The sequence below is a fragment of the Tamandua tetradactyla genome, chromosome 21, assembly GCF_023851605.1.
Source record: "Tamandua tetradactyla isolate mTamTet1 chromosome 21, mTamTet1.pri, whole genome shotgun sequence".
Taxonomy (NCBI): Eukaryota; Metazoa; Chordata; class Mammalia; order Pilosa; family Myrmecophagidae; genus Tamandua; species Tamandua tetradactyla.
Genome location: NC_135347.1, coordinates 61,293,024 through 61,316,884, shown reverse-complemented (window position 1 = coordinate 61,316,884; position 23,861 = coordinate 61,293,024). Strand labels below are relative to the sequence as shown.

General features: G+C 36.4%; 1 protein-coding gene across 4 annotated transcripts in view; it reads left to right on the top strand.

The window, feature by feature from the left end:
* Positions 1–22,410, top strand: part of BDP1 (BDP1 general transcription factor IIIB subunit) — a 146,273-nt gene extending 123,863 nt beyond the window's left edge. For all 4 annotated transcript variants that reach the window (XM_077139520.1, XM_077139518.1, XM_077139519.1 and 1 more), the window contains 7 exons: positions 1,040–1,103; positions 2,755–2,941; positions 3,679–3,883; positions 13,207–13,246; positions 15,181–15,448; positions 16,913–17,156; positions 21,269–22,410. In XM_077139520.1, coding sequence (XP_076995635.1) covers positions 1,040–1,103; positions 2,755–2,941; positions 3,679–3,883; positions 13,207–13,246; positions 15,181–15,448; positions 16,913–17,156; positions 21,269–21,403 — 1,143 coding nt within the window. In that variant the 3' untranslated portion in view covers positions 21,404–22,410. The remainder of the gene's footprint in view (positions 1–1,039; positions 1,104–2,754; positions 2,942–3,678; positions 3,884–13,206; positions 13,247–15,180; positions 15,449–16,912; positions 17,157–21,268) is intronic.
* Positions 22,411–23,861: the final 1,451 nt, after the last annotated feature.

Here is a 23,861-nt window from a genome sequence, read left to right as displayed (position 1 = left end):
ATGGGTAAATATGATGTTTTATGTAGATATATATGTGTGCGTATATATATATCCACACACAGATATTCTACCATTGAACCTCCCACAGCACCCATATAAATGAATGTATGTATGTATAATCACAGTGGAATATTATTCAACCATGAAAAGAATGGAGTTCTAATACATGTTACAACATGGATGAACATGGAAGAAATCGTGTTAGGTGAAATAAGCGAGATACAGAAAGACAAATACTGTATGATTTTTCTTATATGAAGTACTTAAAATAAGCCAATTCTTAGACACAGAAGGCTTAATAGTGGCTACCAGGGACTGAGAGGAAGGGAAATGAGGCATTATTGCTTAATAGGTATGAGTTTCTGTTTGAGATGATGAAAATGTTCCTGAAATAGATCATGGTGAGAGTTACATAACATTGCCAATGTATGGTCACAGAATTGTATGTTAAAATTGGTTAAAATGGGACGAAAAAAAGTCTCAGATGCAACTCAGCAAACTTCACCCAGTAGTTTTAGCATCATTGATACCTTGTCTGACTCAATTATTACATTGTTAAATCTACAATGAAAGTTAAGATTTTAACCAGAAGAGAATAATAGTCAGAATTGCAATATTGAAAGAGGATGTTTGCAATCTTGTGTAAGATAGGAGGGAGGCATCCAGGAGGCAAGGAGATCGGTTTGCCTCCATTCAGATGTCACCTACTAATAGTATGATTGCTGATGTCATGGGAGTAGAGAAAAGGTTGAAGGTTTGGATCTCCCAATTCTGTCACTTCAAAAATTATTTCATAGAATACACATACTTAACCATTTAGTCAAGATTCCTTTATTTTCCATGTATGTGTTCATTTGCATGAATCAGAAGTTTACTGGCAGAGCTAAAAGCTGCAAAACACTTTAAGAGCTATGTGTGGTTAAATAAGTGCTTGAATTTTTAATTAATATCTTTTCACTGTATCAAAAATTGACAAGGAAACTTTGGTAACTAATTTTTGGTCGTCATTCTTTTCCTTTTTTTTAATTATTCATGGCAGTGTATACCAGCTACTACTCCAGAAGTTGAACAAGAGAGTGTAATCAGTCCTCAAGATCTAACAGGTATGATAATCTGCTTCACTAAAGACTCATAGAACCTAATCGTGTGATGTTAACTCTATTTAACTGGAAAAATACCAACAAGGTTTTTAAAAAAACCTATGGTTGCTTTTTTTTTTAATTTACTTAATTTATTAAATGTACCAACATACAAACACAAACATTCTTACCATGTGATCATTCCATTCTACATATATAATCAGTAAGTCACAATATCATCACATAGTTGCATATTTATCATCATGATCATTATTAGAACATTTGCATCAATTCAGAAAAATAATAAAAAGAAAACAAGTAAATCCATATATCCCATACCCATTACCCCTCCGCTTCATTGATCACATTATAAAAAATTTTTATTAATAAAACCAATCAACATACAATATGATCATTCTCTTTTTTCATCACATAGTTATATATTCATCATCATGATCATTTTTAGAACATTTGCATCAATTCGAAAAAGAAATAAAAAAGAAAACAGAAGAAAATTCATACGTACCATACCCCTTACCCCTCCCTTTCATTGATCACGAGCATTTCAATCTACTAAATTTATTTTAACATTTGTCCCCCTATTATTTATTTATTTTTAATCCATATGTTTTACTCATCTGTCCATAAGGTAGATAAAAGAAGCATCAGACACAAGGTTTTCACAATCACACAGTCACATTGCGAAAGCTTTATCATTATACAATCATCTTTAAGAAACATGGCTACTGCAACACAGCCCTGCATTTTCAGGCAGTTCCCTCCAGCCTCTCCATTATGCCTTAACTACACAGGCGATAGCTATTTAGTGCATAGGAATAACCTCCAGGCTAACCTCTTGACTCTGTTTGGAATCTCTCAGCCATTGACATTTTATTTTGTCTCATTTCGCTCTTCGCCCTTTTGGTCAAGAAGGTTTTCTCAATCCCTTGATGCTGAGTTCCAGCTCATTCTAGGATTTCTGTCCCACATTGCCAGGAAGGTCCACACCCCTGGGAGTCATGTCCCACTTAGAGAGGGGGAAGGCAGTGAGTTTGCTTGTGTTGGCTGAGAGAGAGAGGCCACATCTGAGCAGCAAAAGAGGTTCTCTTGGGGGTGACTCTTAGGCCTAAGTTTAAGTAGGCTTAGCCTATCCTTCGTGGTGTTAAGTTTCATCTGAACAAAACCCAAGATTGGGGGGCTCAGCCTATTGCTTTGGTTGTTCCTCCTGCTTGTGAAAATATCAAGAATTCTCCACTTGGGGTAGTTGAATTTTCTCCGTTTCTCACCATTCCCCCAAGAGGACCTTGCACATACTTTTTTATTCACTGTTTAAATCACTCTGGGATTTATTGGGGCATCACTCTGGACAAACCTACAAAATCTCATGTCCTACTCAAGGTTCCATGTACTTCCTGTTAAGCTGTTATGGTAGACTTTTAAAAAGGACAAAAGCAACTTGAAGTATGTCATGTATCAGTTTTGTTTTTTCAGAATTATAAGCCATCTCAGTAGTGTATCTTTTTCCATCATGAGATTACTTTTATTTTGGTGTTTGGTGTTTGGGGGTTTAGTTTTGGTGATCAGTATCATGAGACTATCTTTTTAGAAATAAAATAATTTAATGTTTTTATTTAATGTTTTACCTTTTCATTACTAACTTTTAAACTTTCATTAGTGAATCTAGTTGCTAATGTACGTCAAGATGGAGAAGATGAGCAAGCATTCATTTTGACTCTGGTGGAAATCCCAACCAATGCCGTAGAAGAATTTTCTGATACTTCTGCACAATTAATGCCAGACTCTTTACTGCCAGCACCCATATTGATCAAATCAGTGAACACGGAAGAAAGGAATGACATGAGGTAATTACTGAGCTAAACTCCTTGCAAGGAAGAAACTTGAATTGAATAAAACTACTTGAACGAGCCATTCACCGACATTATTTGCAGTTGTCGTAGAGATATTAATTAGTAATCATGTAGTAACTTAGAGAAGAAATATAATATGATCGATTTTATATCTGATAAAGATGCCACTCAAATGGATAGTATAATACTTTTGAATGAGGACTGTTCTTTATGTATTTTGAAAGCTGAAAGAACTTAGCTAAAAGTCTGGATCATAAAGTGGTACTTTTTAAGATGTGGCTGCTTCACAAGCAAATATATATTTTAAACAATTTATTAAATATGTATTCCAGAAATTTGTGAAAATAGTATAGAAGTAACATATTTATAATTTTGAAACCTTATTGTAATTATTTATTGAAGTGTTATATTTTAATAATAATTGGTTAAGATGCTTAACTGTCAAATAGCACTAGAAATTAAAGCCTATTTATATGAGGAAGGGACAGATTAGATGAAAAGTTTTAACTGCAATTGAGGAAAATGCTGTTAATATGCCTCAGATTTATTTCAGTGTAGAATTTAAGTTGCAAGCCTTTAAATATGAATGGAACTAAAAGCAAGCATTTTTGTGGCTGTAGACATGTACTGCAGTGGGGTTTTTTTGGTAATTTTAATGGGAATAACTCTTCCTTTAACCTCATTAGGAAACTTCTAACTCGCTAATTCAAATATATTTATTTTCTCTACAGTATGAGTTTTCCAGTAACTTCAGTTGCTCAAGATACCATGTGTTTATCTAATTCTGGAGGAGATGATTCTGAAAATCCTTCTGCTGATTTGAATCTTATATCTAGGAAGAGGTTTCATTGCAAGCTTGAAGAAAAAGACTGTGTTCCTCCTGCCAAAAAAAGTTCACTCACTTCAAGAGATGACTGTCAAGAATATACCTCTGAGGTAAGATAGAATCATTAAGCAAGTAAGATGGTCATATTCCATGTATCTATTTCTATTGTTTCCTTCAAACTTTTAGATACATATATAGTTCTAACACTTTTTCCATAAATAATCCGGGTAGAAACAGTTTTGGAATAGCTTTCAAACAGTCTAGGTGAAAATTGATGGTCATTAATCAGGAATTCATTCCCAGTATTGGGTCACTGTTTTAAAATGAGACCAAAAGCATCCTATTAAGTGATTTATCACTTAATAAGCACTCTGAACCCGTAGGCAAGTTACTTTACCTCTGTGAGTGACAATTTCCTGATGGGTAAGATAATAATAGTCATCACCACCATCATCATAATTCTTAAAGCTTCCCTTGTTCTTAGAAATAAAACCTGTATTAGGATTCTCTTGAGAAACAGAATCAACTGGGAACACTTGCAAATATAAAATGTATAAAAGTGTCTCACGTGACTGTGGGAATGCAGAGTCCAAAATCCGCAGGGCAGGCTGTGAAGCCAATGATTCCGATGGAGGGTCTGGAGGAATGCCACAGGAGAGGCTTGCCAACCGAAGCAAGAAGGAAAAAGCTATCATTTCTGAATCCCTAAAAGACTTCCAGTGATTAGATTAAGCATCGCTCATTAAAGAAGACACTCCCCTTGGCTGATTACAGATGGAATCAGCTGTGGATGCAGCTGACGTGATCATGATTCAATTCTATGAAATGTCCTCATAGCAACAGACAGGCCAGCACTTGCCCAGCCAGATAAACAGGTACCACCACTTGGCCAAGTTGACACATGAACCTGACCAGGACAGTCCACCCCTTCTCAACTTAGCAGCTATACATATCACCTTAAACCATACCAAATTTCTACATAAAAAACAATAAAACACAGATTTCTTCTTTCACCTAACAATACTCAACTGTCCTTCATATAACTGGAAACACATTAAATCTCTCCAGAATAGGGTGTAAGTCCTTGGGTAACATTCATTCTTAAACTTGATATCTTACAATTTAAATAGTACAACAGTAACAAAACAGCATTACAGCCCTTGTTTCTGTAACTAATCATGTGGACGTGGTTCATATTCATCACTACCTTTTTCCACTACTCATTCCATGTTCCCTTTACCCTCAGCAAGCACTTCAGTAGGCCATGGTTCTTTGCCTGGTTGGGTGACCCAAACCTTCATTGCTGAAGTTTCAGACCCATTGGTAGTCCGACCTGGACTGGGCTGATGTACTTTTCCATTGATTTTAATCACAGGGCATGATAGTACTAAAAGACACCCTAGGGGATCTCATATATTCCAAGAAAACTCTTCTTTAGCTCCATTGTGTAGGTGCAGTCCTATTTCCCCGATAGTCAGGGTCAATCATCCCAGACAGTAATGTAATCCCCTTCTTGGCTTGTTGATCCAGGGACATGAGTAGCCCAAGGTGGCCAGGTAGCAGTCTTAGATTCCAGTTTCTCCTGGTGAAAGCACTCCCCTTTTGAACTAAAACCTGTAGACCAGCAAAGCTCAGGGTTGCAGGAACAGGAAGCAGAAATTTTCCTAGTTGATCACTAGGAGTAATAGTGAGTGATACCACTCCCATTTCCACCCCTTGGTTCCTGGACCCATGGATCCGGGCTATGGGAGAAACGGCATCATAGAGTGGACGCTGATTCAGAGCTCAGAGCATATACAGCTTCCTGGAGAACATTGCCCCAGTCTTACAAGGTATTGCCACCTAGTTGGCACTGTAATTAAGTTTTCAAAAGGCCATTCCAGCATTCTATCAATCCAACTGCTTCTGGATGATGGGGAACAGTGTAAGACCAGAGAATTCCATGAGCATGTGCCCATTCCCACACTCCATTTGCTGTGAAGTGTGTTTGACCAGAAGCAATGCTGTGTGGAATACCATGACAGTGGATAAAGCATTCTGTAAGCCCACGGATGGTAGTTTTGGCAGAAGCATTGCGTGCAGGGAAAGCAAACCCATATCCAGAATATATGTCTATTCCAGTTAGAACAAATCGCTGCCCCTTTCATGAAGGGAGTGGTCCAGTGTGATCAACCTGCTACCATGTAGCTGGCTAGTCATTTCAGGGAATGGTTCCATATTGGGGGCTGAGTATGGGTCTCTGATGCGGGCAGATTGGGCACTCAACAGCAGCTGAAGTCACCCTCTGGTACTCATTCACATGAGATACAAATATGTTCATGTTTTTAGCCCACTTAGATCTATCCACATACTTCTTCCCTAGACCTCTTTGTCACCAATTTTCCAATTATGGTCTTTCCAAGTCCCTGACCATCCAGCCAAACCATTAGCAACAGCCCATGAGTCAGTATACAAAAGCACCTCTGGCCAGTTTTCCTTCCAAACAAAATGAACAACCAGGTGCACTGCTTGAAGTTCTGCCCACTGGGAGGATTTCCCTCACCACTGTTATTCAAGGACACCCCAGAAAGGGTTTGCCATGCTGTACCTGTCCACTTTCGGGTGATACCTGCATATCGTGCTGAACCATCTATAAACCAGGCCCGAGTTTTCTCTTCCTCAGTCAATTCACTGTAAGGAACTCCCCAAGAGGCCACAGCTCTGGTTTGGGAAAGAGAGGGTAATGTGTCCGGAGTAGAGACCATGGGCATCTGGGCCACTTCTTCATGTAACTTACTTGCGCCTTCAGGACCTGCTCTGGTCCTGTCTTGTATATACCATTTCCACTTTATGATGGAGTGCTGCTACGCACTCCTAGCTTTATGGCTTGGTGGGTCAGACAACACCCAGCTCATGATAAGCAACTCGGGTCTCATGGTAACTTGGTGGCCCATGGTTAAGCATTCAGACTCTACTGAGGCCCAGTAGCAGGCCAAAAGCTGTTTCTCGAAAGGAGAGTAGTTATCTGCAGCAGATGGTAAGGCTTTGCTCCAAATCCTGAGGGTCTGCATTGTGATTCCCCTATAGGTGCCTGCCAAAGGCTCCAAACAGCATCTCTATTTACCACTGACACTTCCAGCACCATTGAATCTGCTGAAACATAGGTCCAAGTGGCAGAGCAGCTTGTACAGCACCCTGGACCTGTCGCAGAACCTCCTCTTGTTCAGGTCCCCACTGAAAATTGGCAGCTTTTCTGGTCACTCGATAAATGGGCCAGAGTAGCACAGCCAAGTGAGGAATATGTCATTGTCAGAATCCAAAGAGACCAATTAGGCGTTCTGCTTCTTTTTTGGTCATAGCAGGGAGATGCAGAAACTTATCCTTCACCTTAAAAGAGGGATCTCGACATGCCCCATACCACTGAACACCCAAAAATTTCACTGAGGTGGTAGGTCCCTGTATTTTTGTTGGATTTATCTCCCATCTTCTGACACACAAATGCCTTACCAATAAGTCTAGAGTACTTGCTACTTCTTCCTCACTAGGTCCAATCAACATGGTATCATCAATACAATGGACCAGTGTGGTGTCTTGTGGGAGGGAGAAATGATCAGGGCCCCTGTGGACAAGATTATGACATAGGGCAGGAAAGTTGATATATCCATGAGGTGGGACAGTGAAAGTATATTGATGATCTTGCCAGCTGAAAGCAAACTGTTTCTAGTGGTCCTTACTAACAGCTATTGAGAAAAAAGCATTTGCCAGATCAATAGCTGCATACCAGGACAAGGGGATGTAATGATTTGCTCAAGCAATGATACCACATCTGGAACAGCATCTGCAATTGGAGTTACCACCTGGTTGAGCTTACGATAATCCACTGTCATCCTCTGAGACCCATCTGTTTTCTGCACAGGCCAAATAGGAGAGTTGAATGGGTATGTGGTGGAAATCACCACCCCTGTATCCTTCAAGTCCTTACGAGTGGCAGTAATCTCTGCAATCCCCCCCGGAATCCAGTATTGCTTCTGATTTACTATTTTGCTTGGTAGGGGCAGTTCTAGTGGCTTCCACTTGGCCTTTCCCACCGTAATAACCCTCACTGCATGAGTTAGAGAGCCAATGTGGGAATTCTGTCAGTTGCACAGTATGTCTATTCCAGTTATACATTCTGGAACTGGGGAAATAACAACAGAATGGGTCCGGGGGTCCTCTGGACCCACTGTGAGACGGACCTGAGCTAAAACTCCATTCGTCGCCTGGCCTCTATAAGCCCCTACTCTGACTGGTGGACCAGAGTGACGTTCTGGGTCCCCTGGAATTAAAGTCAGTTCTGAACCAGTGTCTAATAATCCCCGAAATATCTGATCATTTCCTTTTCCCCAAAACACTGTTACCCTGGTAAAATGTCATAGTTCTCCTTGGGGAAGGCTTGGGGGAAGATTAACAGTATAAATTTGTGGCAGTATAACAGGGTTCTGTCCCAAAGGGACCTGGCCTCCCCTTCATTCAAGGGGCTCTCGGTCTGTAAACTGTCTCAAGTGTGGAAATTGATTAAGGGGCCGTGACTCTTTGTGTTTGTAATTCAGGTTAGACTTCTGTTCAGTTGACCTAGAACTCTTTTGTTTATACACCTCAAACAAGAATTTAGTAGACTGCCCATCTATTGTATTTCTCGTTACCCTGTGATCTACTAGCCAATGCCTCAAATCTCTGCGAGTCATATAATTTTGACTCCTGCTTTGAGTTTGCTGTCTGTTATAATAGCCACGTATACCCTATCTTTGGCGATTAAGTGCTGCCATCTGGCTTCTGCCAACTTGGAATCCGTTTATCCCCATTGTGTTTAAGGATTCCAGCTCAGTGACAGCTGTTCCTGCAGTGATATCTGACCTACAGAGAAGTGCAACTACAGAGCTCTTCAGGGGTGATGGTGCTAGTCTCACAAATTTGTTTCTCGCTGTTCTGGTAAGAGGTGCATCCTCTGGACATTCCTGGAGTGTAAGATCAGTCTTTACATGATAAATCCACTCCAGCATTCCAGTCTCTCTAAGCCTCTGGGTCACCTCATCTTCATTATACCAGGTCAGTTCTGGCATTTCAACCTCAGGTAATGTCAGCCACCTTTTGATCCATGTTTCAACCAACCATCCAAACAAACCGTTAGTACCTTTTCTAACCCCTCAAACTGTAACACTGAAGGCAGAATCACTGCTTAGTGGGCCCATATCAACAAATTCAGCCTGATCCAGCCTTATATTCCTCCCACCATTATCCCACACCCTTAAAATCCATTGCCACACATATTCCCCTGATTTCTGTCTGTATAAATTGGAAAACTCACAGTTCTTTTGGAGTATAATTACCTCCTCATGTGTGATACTTTGCACCTCACCTTTAAGGGCCTTTTGGGACTTAAGTCTAATTATAGGTATGGAAGAAATGAGGAGTGGTGGGGGTGTGTCATGAAAACAGTTAGAAACATCTTCCAAGGCATTTGCTTCAGGGCGTTCATTTGCAGTTTCATCTGGTGAAACAGGATTGATCATTCTAGGGCTAATCCCTTCAGGAGGAGGTTGGATGGCCAACTCCTCAAGGCAGACTGGAGATGGGGCGGCTCTGTCCTCAGGACAGACTATTACATGGTTATCTACAGAGGACTCAGCATGATCTAGGGTTTCAACCTCACCCTGGACATCATTATCAATCCATATGTCACCATCCCATTTTTCAGGGTCCCACTCCTTTCCAATCAATGCCCTCACTTTAACAGCAGACACCATGCAATATTGCGATTTCAGTTTACGTTGTAAAGTTGCTACTCTAATGATAAGATTCTGAGTCTGATTTTCAGAGATCTCAAGTCTACGGCTATAGGAAATAAGATTTTCCTTCAGGATACTCATAGAAGCTTCTACATCTCTCAGTTGGCGCTTAAGCGAGAATAAGTGTCGCAATTTCTCCGCATATCTCCCAACATTTATAGTTTCCTGTTTGTTTAATAGCAGCCATTGTTATAGTTGTGAGGTATATCTCATTGTTGTCTTGCATTCCCCTTATACTCAATGAGAATGAGTAGCTCTTCATGTACTTTTTAGCCATCTGTATTTGCTCTTCAGAAAAGTGCCTATTTATTTCCTCAGCCTGTTTTATAATTGGATTGTTTGTTCTTTTGTTGGTGAGCTGTATGATTTCTTTATTTACACAGGATATCAAGCCTTCATCCGATATGTGGTTTCTAAATATTTTCTCCCATTGAGTTGGCTACCTCTTCACCTTTCTAACAAAGACCTTTGAGACACATGGAGTTTCCATTTGCCTATTTTTTCTTTCACAGCTTGTGTGTGCTTTAAGTGTAAAGTTTAAGAAGCTGCCTCCTATTACTAGATCTTAAAAATGTTTCCGTACATTTTTTAAAGAAATTTTATGGTACTGGCTCTTAGGTTTATGTCCTTGATTCATTTTGAATTAATTTTTGTATAGGGTGTAACGTAGAGGTTCTCTTTCATTCTTTTGGCTATTGAAATCCAGTTTTCCCATGCCCATTTATTGAAAAGGCTAGTTTATTCCAATTCAGTCGATTTAGGGGCCTTATCAAAGATCAAATTTCTATAAATTTGGTACTCAGTCTCTGTACTCTCAGTTTTATTCCACTGGTCAGTTCTTCTGTCTTTGTGCCAGTACCCTGCTATTCTGACCACTGTGGCTTTTTAGTAAGCTTTAAAGTCAGGAAGTGATAGCCTCCCAGTTCACTCTTCTTTTTTAGGATATCTTTAGCTGTTTGAGGTCTCTTTCCCTTTGTATAAATTTGATCAACAACTTTTTCAAGTGAGTTGTTAGGATTTTTATTGGTATTGGATTGAATCTGTAGGTCGTTTGGGTTGAATTGACATCTTGACAATATTCAACCTTCCTATCCATGAGTGTGGAATATCTTTCCATCTATTATGTCATTTTTTTATTTCTTTGAGTTTTTTTTTTTGTAATTTTCTGTGTATAAGTCCTTGACATCCCTGGTTTAGCTTGTTCCTAGATAACTAATTCTTCCTGTTGCTATTCTGAATGGAATTTTCCCCTTAGTTGTCACCTCAGATAGATCATTGCTTGTATGTAGAAACATCACTGATTTTTGTACATTAATCTTATATCCTGCCACTTTGCTGAATTTTTTTATTAGCTCAAGTAGTTTTATTGTCGATTTCTCGGGGTTTTCTAAGTATGGGATCATGTCATCTACAAATAATGACAGTTATACTTCTTCCCTGCCTGTTTGAACACCTTATATTTCTTTCTCCTGTCTGATTGCTCCAGCTAGAGTTTGTAATACAATATTAAATAATAGTGGTAACAGTGGGCATCTTTGTCTCATCCATGATCTCAAAGGGAATGCTTTCAATTTCTACCATTAAATATGATGGTGGCTATGGGTTTTTCATATATGTACTTTATGGTATTGAGAAAGTTTCCTTTGATGCCTAATTGGTTTTTTTGGAAATCATCTGATGAGTTTAATATCCAGAATACAGAAAAATTCCTAAAACTCCATAACAAAGAAGACAAGTAAGCCAACTAAAAAATGGGTAGAGGGCTTGAATAGACATTTCTGCAAAAGATATACAAATGACCCATAAGCACATGCTAAGATTTTCAACATCATCAGCTATTAGGGAAATGCACATTCAACTACCATGAAATACCTCTTCACACCCACTAGGATAGTTATTACTTTAAAAATGGAAAACATTTTGGTAGATTTTTCAGTAAGTTAAACATAGAAGTACAAATATGATCTGGCAGTTCTTCTAAATATATACCCAAAAGTTTTGGAAGCAGGGCCTCAAGCAGATAGATACTCATGCACCACTATTCATAGCAGCATCATGCTCACTAACCAAAAGCAGGAAGCAACCCAGCTGCCCTGCTTGGCACTTCGAGATGAAAGGAGAAACAAAACGTGTGTGTGTGTGTGCTCATGTACATGTGTATATAAATCACATACACAATGGAATATTCAGTTATAAAAAGAAATGAAGGTCTGATATATGGTTCAATATGGAGGAAACCTAAATTTATTATATTGTTTCTACAAGTAGACAAATGTTTACTGATTATTTTTCTAACTGTATAGCACCGTGCGAGATATAGGAGACATGAAAGAAAATGAACTATGGAGTTTAGTTATTCTCATGGATTGAACACATTGTGGTTTTAGAGGCAAGATTAACACACACAAAACAATGAGAGAAAATATAGTGAAGCATATCATTAAATAATTATATAATAGTGAAAATAATGAGTTCAGAAAAGGGAAAAATATCTATAATCAGTTGGCAAGTATAGATCTATATACCAATTTAAGATTTTCAAAGAGCCTTTTATATTATTTCATCTGATATTCATAAAAACTGCAAAGATATTCATAAAAACTGCAAAGATAGAACAAAATAATGTATAATCACTAATAACTAATATTATTGATAACTTTTTTATCAACCACAATTTTTTTCATCACATAGTTATGTATTCATCATCATGATCATTTCTTAGAACATTTGCATCAAAGAAATAAAAAGAAAACAGAAAAAAAATTTCATACATACTATACCCCTTACCCCTGCCTTTCATTGATCACTAACATTTCAATCTACTAAATTTATTTTAACATTTGTTTCCCCCTATTATTTATTTTTAATCCATATGTTTTATTCATCTGTCCATAAGGTAGATAAAAGAAGCATCAGACACAAGGTTTTCACAATCACACAGTCACATTGCGAAAGCTATATCATTATACAATCATCTTTAAGAAACATGGCTACTGCAACACAGCCCTGCATTTTCAGGCAGTTCCCTCCAGTCTTTCTGTTATGCCTTAACTAGAAAGAGGATAATCTGTTAAATGCATAAGAATAACCTCCAGGCTAACCTCTTGACTCTGCTTGGAATCTGTCAGCCATTGACACTTTATTTTGTCTCATTTCCCTCTCCCCCTTTCGGTGGAGAATGTTTTCTCAATCCCTTGGTACTAAGTCCCAGCTCATTCTAGGATTTCTGTCCCACGTTGCCAGGAATGTCCACACCCCTGGGAGTCATGGCCCACATAGACAGGGGGAAGGCAGTGAGTTTGCTTGTCATGTTGGCTAAGAGAGAGAAGCCACATCTGAGCAGCAAAAGAGGTTCTCTTGGGGATGACTCTTAGGCCTAATTTTAAGTAGGCTTAGCCTATCCTTTACTGGGTTAAATTTCATCTGAACAAACCCCAAGATTGGGGGCTCAGCCTATTGCTTTGGTTGTCCCCATAAATGTTTGGCAGAATTCCCGTAAGTCATTGCCCCTAGTGTTTTCTGGGAGAGTCCTACTTTCTTTACTTAAAAAAGAAACAAAGAAACAAAATTTATTTTAATTGTGTTTGATAAATGTATTTCTAACATTTTTGTAAATTTTCTTGAAACAGCTGTCTTCAAAGGAATCAATAAATGTTTTGGAGAAAACAGGTGAGTGAAAAAATGTTACATGATTGCATTTTGCCACGTGCCCATGGATTATTTTTTTATGAACCTTGTTCGTATTTGGGATAGGAGTAGATTCTTGCTTACCTTTTTCTAGAAATCATATTTTCGTTATATAGCAGTTCCTCTTCCCTACTAAGACCTTGGATTTGATACTTCATTAGCCAAAAGAAGTTCCTCGCATCATGAAGTCAAAAGAATACCATATGGCTACAGGGATTTTATCCTCAGAATTAGATTACTCCTGAGAAGTTGAAAAGAGGACTTTACAAGGTTAAGCCACTTAGGAGATTCAGAAGATCTTGGTATCTTCTCTTTTTATAGGCTTTTTAAATTTCTCCGGTATTAAACCACTTAGGGTCTATTTCTCTCATAACTAAAGCAGTGACATTCTGTTCTTCTGTATTTTATACATTTCTTTGCTTTTTCATTTCTTTTATGATACTCCTTGTTTTGGTTTGCTAATGCTGCCTGAATGCAATATACCAAAATTGGATTGGCTTTTATAAAGGAGATTTATTAAATTACAAATTTGCAGTTCCAAGGCCATGAAAATGTCCAAATTAAGGGTTCCCCAGGAGGATACCTTCACTCAAGAAAGGCTGATCACTTCTGCGGTTTCTCTGTCATGTGGAAAGGCACGTGGCAGTGTCTTCTGGCCCTTTGCTTTTAGTTCCTGGTTCCAATAGCCTTCTCACTGAGCCTATCTCCAAGCATCTTTAAATGTCTGTGTCCAAGTTTCATCTTTCTGCTCTCTGTATTGGCTCTTTTAAGGACTCCAGTAAACTAATTAAGACCCACCTGGAATGGGCGGGGTCACATCTCCATCACATCAAAAGGTCCCACCCAAACAATATGTCTGCCCTAACAGCATTGGATTAGGATTAAAGGAACATGGCTTTTCTGGGGTACACAACAATTTCAAACTATCACACTCCTCTTTTCTTTCAAGCTTGCTGTACCTTATGCTTGTATCAAGCACATCTATGGCCATACTTAACCATGATAATGAGGCTGGGAATAAAATACATAATTAAAAAGAAAAACATCCCTAATGGCATCTTATAGAGGTAGAGATGCAAAATGGAAGGATTTGATAACCTATATGGGTTCTGGTCCTTTAAGACATTTATAAACATTAATATTAGGCTATATATTTACTTAGTGGTCCCGACTTTGTTGTAGTTTCCAGCCTCTAGAGATGTCTTTGAGATTTCTGTCTTCTATCTCCATTCTCCAATTTAAAGCATTACAAAAATCACAACAGATTGAAATATTAACAAATATGTCCCATATCTATGGGTATGTTTTTCTTTTAATTAGCTATTCTTAACTGGCTTCATTCTACCTTTATGGACCGGCAAGCCCTGAATGAGGACAAGGCCTTAGAGACCCCTGTCCTAAGAAAACAGTTACTTTATTTAATAAGAAATTTTAACCTTTTTTTATTTTGATAATAAATGGCTACTTTGGCTTTTGTACAGCTTTAAATTAAGGAAAAAAATAGAGCTCTTTAGCTAAACTGAGGGTTTGAGAGTCTGTGGTTCTACTTGTCTTCGAGACCACAGATACCTGAGAGTTACCACCTATATTTTGGGTTGCCTTATCTTCCATATTTTAACAAGCTTTGAATTATTAGAAAGTGATTTTGTAAGTCCAAGAAATGTTTAAGGAGAATTTTTTTTAGGTCAGATTATATTGGTAGAACTGTTTGGTATCTGAATTAAGCTATTACCATACCTTTCAATTAGTTTTGATAATAGTCCATATCACTCCACTAATTATAATTTTGCCTGCTTTTATTAGAGTAGATTTATAATGAAATACCATGATAGGTTTTTTTCTCTTTCAAGTATTGTAATTAAACTAAATGTTTTAATTTCAGTGTGTGCTTACTATTTGCTTTCTCTTTTTTCAAGGGGAGTCTAACAAGGGACAAGATATTTTTCCTACCTCAGGAAGCACATACACAACTCCAGAACCTCAGAAACAGCAACTCAAACACAGTTTTCAGAGTGGAGGAACTAGATCTCTTGATAAAATGATAGCTACACGTATAGAAAAGAATACACTACAGTTACCTCAGGATGAGATACTTGTATCTGATAAGGAAGAAAGAACTGGTAATGCTTCGAAGTCTGAACAAACGGATAATAGCACATTGTCTTCAAAAACTCCACTATCCAGGTATCATGTGCAAATCTTTAATAGATGTTTTTCTCTGTCTCTCGGTATATGAAATAGATATAAATATATATATATATATTTAAAATAGTTATATGGAGTAGATATAGGAAAATTAAGTCCAGTATTAAAAATGGTGTTTTATAACTGTATTGCTCTGTTAGTAATATAAAAGGGAAGAAATTTCAGCAAAGAAAGTACAATAATGTCAAACACTTTTGGAAGATTATTCTAGATAAATAACTTTTCCATAACAAGAGTTTAACTTTTAAGCATTGAAACGTTGACTATTTTAGTTAGAAAAATTTTTAAATGTTGTATACACTTTATTTTCCATATTGTTCATTGTTATTATTTTGATTATCACTTAAATTCTACCACACAGCAGTTACCAATGTAGATGTAGATGGTTGAGACATAGTGCTGACATCAGAGATAGTTCTAAAAGTTGTTTTATTGTAGTCCTAAATAATTTTTGCATTTTTTCTCGTCACACACCAAAGAGGTAAACTATAACTCTCTCTCTTTAAGAGCTAGTGTGAAATTTAACCAAACCCAGCTTTTTCTCATTATATTCCTCATTTTAGAATTTATCCTTCTGGGTTATCAGTATGCAAAATATTATCCTTTATTTTGGCATTAGTGACCAAAAAAAACAGTAACCCAAAAAAACAAAAATAGTGACTAGGGCAGTGATGCTTAGCATGGTGTTTGAGTTGGAATGAGGAGGACGTGCACCAGCCTACACCAAGGGATAAGGGGGATGGGGGAAGGACATGGGTAGCACGAAAAGGCATATTTAATACATCTGTTGTTTTTGTTATATGAACTGAAGAAAGTAAAGCTCAGCAATATCTTTTCTGACCTTAGAGATGTGCTTACAGAAGAATGAGGGAAGCAGCATAGGGAGTCTGAGTTTAAAGAAGTTGGAAACAGTGTTTTTGTATAGCAGTCAGCAACCTTTTCCTGTAAAACAATATAGAATATATTTTAGGCTTTGTGGGTCATATGGACTCTGTTGAAACTACTCACCTCCACTGTGGTAGCATAAAAGCAGCCATAGACAATGTGTGAAGAGATGAGCATGACTGTCCTCCCATAAAACTTATTTACATAATCACATTGTGGTCTGTATTTGGACTATGGACCATAGTTTGCTGACCCCTGCTCTAAAGCCTTGTTACTCAAGAGTCCCAGGACCAGCGGCATGGACAACTTGGAAACTTGTTGAAATGCAGAACTCGGGTCCCCTTCCCCACCAGCTCTTTCAGAATCTGCATTTTAATAAGATCTCCAGATGATTTGTATGCATATTCAAATTTGAGAAGCAAGACTTTAGAGTAAGCCTTTCCTTTGTCACAAATATATGCCTTATGTGACATTGTTATCATTATTTAGATGAATGTGTCATTTTAATATAATGGAAAGAGGTTGGTATTAAGAAAGTATCTTCCTTTGCATTTCTAGACCTGGCCGAAGACCTCTGGGATTTTTGTCTTTAATATGTTCAAAGAATAGTTTGGAGTCTGATGAACCACTTCAAGTTCGTAATAAGAAGCGCCTAAAACCTGTGATACCTGTGTCAAGGCAAAATTTGAAAAGATCTAACCCTGTAACTGAAAGTAAGGAAGAAGTCCAAAAGTCCCCTCATCTGCTTCCATCTCCAAATGTTAACACTCAGACTGAGAATACTGGCAGTTCAGCAACTCAGGTATGTGGTAACTACTGTGTTTTATTGTTTGTATAAAATGGATTGGCTGTCAGACTCAACTAGGGAAACCACAGTAATTGTTATTTTCATTGGATGTCAGAAATTTTTGCAGAGTAACTCCTATCCATCTCCTCCCCATCATACCTACCCCCCCCCCAAATGCTGGAAGAAGATAAGATATCTTAGGACATAACAGCTAGTTTAGTACAAAGCAGCTGAACTAGTCAAAAATGGGCACTTCATTGCCATTCCTTTAATGCAGAGACCATTCTAGACTGTGGAAGCAAAAGAAAGAAGTGTGCCTGTATTTTATTTGCCTCAGGAGAAATGTCCTAACTCCCACAGGAATTCAAGGAACTAGAATTTGTTTAGATATTATGCACTCTGAAGTTGTTCAGATTGATAATAAGTGCTGGGATGAAAAGCTCTGTGAACCTGTATTCAAGCCTTTGGATGAATATTGGAGAATATTGGGTGACTTAAAATCTCAACGTATAGAAGTCTGGTTCCCATTTGTGTTGAACAGCGTGAGCCTCAGGGAGGGTTTGTTTTTGCTTTTTTCTTTATAAATGTTTATATCATTTTTGTCTTTAAAAGATATTTTATATACATTTGAATTATTTCTTAGAATTATTGTCAGAGTTCAAAATTTTATGAGTCTTGATTATTATTGCCAAATAGCTCTTTAGGAAGGGTTGTTATAATTACCAAAAATGTGGCAGTGCCAGTTTCGTCTCACCTTTACCACTATTAGGTATTAGCACTTCAAAATAACTTTTTTAATGTAAGGGTGAAGAGGTAGAAATGTCTAGTTACTCATGACTTTTTTTTCTTTATATATATAGTTTCTATTTTAATTCTCTCATTTGTGATTTCTGGTGACTTCCTACCTTTGCTGACTTATTGCTTTGGGGATCTTAATGGCTTTTATATTACTACTTAGAGTTCTCTAGGGGAACAACCAATGAAGATATCTGTAAATATTAGGAGATCATTAAGTGAAAAAGCCATGTACCTCTTAGCTCTTTGCTGCAAATAGCTTTTCCCAGTTTATTTTGTTTTTAATTTTGGAACTATTTAGATACCCATAAAGTTTTAAATGTTAAAGTAGTCAAATCCACTGACTTTTTTCTTTACAGTTTCTTAAATTGCCTTAATGATTAGGAAATTTTTCTCCAGAGAGAAAAATATAAATTCCATAATTTATTTTAAACATAAAACTCTATTCAAGGTTATTGATTCTGGTGTATAGTGAGGCAAAAATCTAAACTAAATTTTATTCTCAAATTGCTACTTTAAAAATAAGCAATATTTTCCATGTTTCAAAATTCATAATCTACAGAAAAGAATTTACAGTGAATGTTTCCTACTCTGTCTCTTTAGCTTCCAAATACTTCCTTTCCACAAGCATATGGTATTATTGGTTTCTAGTTTACTTTTCCAGAGATGTTTTGTATTTACACAAATATAAATACTTTTCCTTCTTTTTTAATACAGTAATTAATATACTGTTCTTTGTCTTAACTTCTTTTACCTGACAGTATGTTTTGGAGATCTTTGCAAAACAGTAGATAAAGAACTTATGCGTTCTTTCGTTCTCTTTTTTTTATTTTAAATTAAACTTATAGAGAGAAATCCCAGGTATCCTTTACTCAGTTTCCTCCAGTTGTAAATTCTGCCAACATGGCGTGATATCACAAGTAGGGTATTGATACTGATACTGCTGAGTAGTAGTACCTGGTATGGAGGCACCACTGTTTTGTTTAACTGATTGAGCACAGAAGAGTTCCATCATCATGAGGATCCTTTTCCAGCCAAACCCACTTCTCTCCTGCCCCCATTCCCTCTGGCAGCCTGGGCTCCATTGAATTTGTCTTTTCAAGAATGTTATCTACATAATAGCCAGAAGGTGGGAGTAACCCAAGTGCCCGTCAACAGATAAATGGATAAACAAAATGTGATATATACATGCAATATATATCAAAACAGTAAAAAAGAATGGAGTTGTGATATGTTACATTAATGAATCTTGAAGGCAACTTGTTGAAGGAATAACACAAACACAAAAGGGCAAACACTGTATGCTTTCGCTTATGTGAAGTAACTGCAATATGCAAATTTATAGAGACAGAAAATAGGTTACAGTTTATGAGGTACAGGTGGACATATAGAATGGGGAGTTCATGCCTAAGGGGCACAGAGTTAGGGTGATGGAAATGTTTTGGTGATAGTGGTAGTTCATTGTAAATGTCATTCATATCACTGAATTGTGTACCTGAAATGAGAAATATGTTATATATGTATTTCCACAGTAAAAATACTTTTTAAGAGAATATTATATGTAAAGGGAATAACATAATTTGAGACCCTTTGGGATTGGCATTTTCACTCAGCATAATTCTCTGGAATTTATCCAGATTATTGTATGCATCAATAGTTTGCTTATTTTTATTGCTGAGTATTGTACATAGTATGGATGTACCATTGTTTTGTTTAACTGGTTGAACAACATCTGGATTGTTTTCCATTTTTGGCTGTTACAGCTGAAGCTATAATTTACATCATTATGCAGGGATTTGTGTGAATATAAGGTTTTCATTTTCCAGGTTTTAAGTGCCCAAGAGTGTCCTCATTGTTTTTTAATGACTGTATAATATTCCGTTGTATGAATGCACCACAGAGAGGTTCAAGTCTTACACTGGTAGGCATTTAGGTTGCTACTGATTATTTGCTATTCCAAGCAATGTGGTATTAACTAACTTATAAATAGGTCATTTTGCATATTTATAAGTTAAACCTAGAAATAGAATTGTTGGTCAAAGGGAATGATTATATTCTCTTGGCAGATATTACCTGATTGTCCTCTGCTGGTATTACAGTTTCTACATTTATTGGCAGTGTACGAGAGGACCTTTCTCCTCATGCTAGTGTATTGTCAGATTTTTCACTTTGACCGTCATTGTGGGTCTAATGACCACATATTCTTATTGAATGAGGTTGAGCATTTCTTTGTGTGTTTAAGTCATATACGCTTTATTTTCTGTGAATCATCTACTCATATCATTTGCCTTTTTTTAAATTGGATTATTGGTCTTTTTCAAATTGGTTTGTAAAAGATCTTATATAGAGAAAAATGCCATTTGTCTGTTATAGGTTGCAAATATATATTTTCCAGAATGTCATTTATCTTTCAGTTTTGCCTGTGGTGATTTTTACCATGTGTTTTTAATTTTTATGTAGATGGATTTATCAGTCTATATTTTTATGGTTTTTGGCTTTCGTGTCATTTAAAAAGAACACCCTTCCTCCTTCCAAGTTTGTAAGGGTACTATCACCCCTCCTCCTTCCAAGTTTGTAAGGGTACTATATAAGGGTGCCCTCTTACATAGTATTTTTTCCCAAATGTTTTTACATTAAAATTTTTTTATCCATCAGAATTTATTTTGGCGAAGTATAACTTAGACTTGTTTTTTCTTAAGGTGATTATATAATTGTCTGACATCATTTATTGACTAATCCAACTTTTCTTGTATTTTTGAAATGTCATTTTTACCAGATGCTAACTTTCCCTATGTGAGAAGTCTATTCTGGTCTTCTGTTCCATTGATATATATCTTTGTGTTCCTATGCTGATACCATACTGTCTTAACATTTTATGTATTTATAAATATGTTAATTTTTGATAAGGTCTCTTTATTTTGTGTTATGTCCTTTGAGTGCAGTTCTCTTTCATCTTATTCTTATGCCAATAAAAACGTTTAATTTTCAAAATTTTATTTTTGTATATTAAAAACTGAATGCAAGGTAGAGTGAAGTAATGTATCATGAATACACCATCATTTATGTAATCATGTCTGTTCAATTTTTAGTTGCTTCCAATTTTATTATTATAACTAATGCCTCAAAGGTAATTTTATCTATAAACTCTTACTATGTTTAGTATTATTTCCTTAATATAACAGCATAGAAAGGAAGTTATTGGGCCAGTGAGTATGAGTATATTTAAAGCTCTTAATACTTATTGCTTTTCAAACAAGTTATACCAAGTTAGACTACACTAACAGTATATAAATGTTGTGTGGCTAACTTTTTTTTTTTTTTTTGTCTTTTAGGTTTCTAGCAATCAGCCCTTACTGAAAGAAGGATGTAAAAGTGGCCAAAACCGCCTGGCAACTGAAAAGGAGCCAACAACAGTCTCTGAATATTTCTTCAGTGATATCTTTATTGAAGTAGATGAAACAGAGTAACAGTCATCTGTTTGTTTGTTTGTTAAAGCCTGAGGTTTCCAGAGTCAGTTACATCAACAACGCAGTATTTAGAATAAAACATCACTTTTTTTGTCTGTTTTTCTTTAGGTTGATTTTGAATATTTAATGAGCTTGGTTTTGACGCTTTTAAAATCAGTGGAAAACATTGTTGAGTATTGGTTTATTCTGATTGGTTTAGCATTTTGGAAGAACCAAGCAATTAGACTGCTTTCTCAGGCAGAAATAGCAACTCTTGTTTACATATTGGGGCTCTTGTGCCTAGCACACGTGGACATTTTGGAATGTTGTGGCAGTGGATAAATGTCTCTTTGTATCAATCATAGTGCTGACGACTGTTTGGAGGCTGATTGTATTTAACATTTAGCGAACTCCTTTTTGTGAAGATTTTTCTTTTCTTTTTTTTTGGATGAAGGCCTTTTCAGTTGCCTCTAAGATGAAAGCAGATTGTGGAACTCCACTTTAGTATGGTAAAGGTTAAAAAAATCTTTTCTATTATCAGCTGTTTGGTTGAAAATAATGTATTTTTATAATGTAAGTTGATGTGACATTAGTTCTCATAGAAGAATTAGTATTTAACCTTATTTATAAAAATGAAACATCAAAGAGCTTATTTATTTTAAAATTTTGTTTAAAAGGATGTTCAGTTTTCATTGCTTCATCTCTCAGATTGTGGGTCCAGAAGACATTAACAAATTTTGTTTGTTTCTTCTCTTTATTTTAAGATATTTAAAGTGATATAACTAAAACTGCTTAGATAGTGTATGTGCTTTGAATACATTTTTTCTTCATAGTTGTATATACAGACTCTTCACTGTGAATGTTTTTGTTTTTTTATTTTTCTCTATTTCTTAGCTAAACTTAACTTTAGGTATGAAGCAAATTTCCGTCCAAAACTCAATCTCCTTTACACACACACACACACACACACACAAACACACACACACACACACACACACACACATTCCTTTTCTAAAAAGCTATGTTAATACTTTTTTCCCTCATTAAATTCTGTAGAAGAAACCCTTCAACTTTTTGGGGGGCCCTTTAGACTTTTTTAAGCACAGAACTTAATTGTGCTGTTTATGTTGTAACAGAAACTAAGATTATAATAAATCCATCAATATGAACTTAAGGTTTTTTTTTAATTGTCACATTTGGTGATTTACATCTGTAATTTTAGTATCTATCCAAGCAAACCTTCAGTGATTCAAATTAAACTTCCCAAAGAACAGTTATTTATTCTGATTTTATTTAAAAAGCTCCCTGGATTAGTAATACATTAGGTCAGGATCAGAAACATTTTTTGCTCTGTGGGCCAGGTGGTCCCTGTGACATCTCTCTCCTTCACTCTGCCAGTGTAGTGCAGAAGCAGCCACCAGCCACAGACAGGACTTCTACGAATGACCATGGCTGGACTTGGCCTTGCTTTGCCAGCCCTGTAGTAGATGGTGATTTTCTTACCTGAGGTACTGTAACGCCTCTATTTATGAGTTCTTTGTCATCGAAGCCCCGTGAGTTGTGCCCAAAGGTTGGAAGTGTTTCCTTTATGAAAGATTAGTGCTTCAATTAGGAAGGGTTTTTTAATATAGATGATTGTATTTGTATAGTTTTTTAGTAAAAAATGGTGGGCGTTTTCAGGTTCGTTAGTAAAATGGAATATGGCTCAGCAAGTATAACAGTAATACTAATGTATTGAAACTATTGCTACTATGGCATTTCTTATTCATCACCTTACAGTGAAATTTAGAGTTTAATTTTTTGGTCACAGGAGTATCTATACATCTGAGTGGAAATTCTCTATTAGGAATACATTTATTTATTTCATGTGTTTAATAGGTCACAAAAAATCATGGTAGTAAATCAGATTCAGAAAAAATTAGTGTATTTTGAGTGTTAGATTGCCACAAATAAACTATTATTTTATTCCTTGTGTAATATGAATTTTTTAAGACTTTGTTAACATCTCTCTCTTGTTCATCTGTAATAAACTAACTTTGTGGAAGATGTAATTTCTTATTTATAGAGAATGATTTTACATTTGGAAATTGATTGTTTTAGAGAATCAAGTCAGCCTGATGAATTATCCTAATACTACATCATTAAGACTAATCTTGAAAAAAGAGAAACTTAATCAGTGTATTTACCTTATAAAGTGGAAAGACTTGTTAACAAGTATGTTAAGTCCGAGTCATATAAAGAAGGTGTTGCAAAGAATTTGTATTTTATAAATTGTAAGGGATATGAATAAAGGTCTTTATCTTTTCTTGACTTTTCCTCCTGAACACTTGTGTCCCAGCAAGTGACCAACATGGTAATTTAAAAGCCTAATTGTTGATAAATGATTAAGGCACAGGAAAAAATGTTAATATCCACTTTTTACCACCATGTTCTTTGAAATAGAAGTGACCATGTATATTACCTGTCTTGAAGAAGTCTG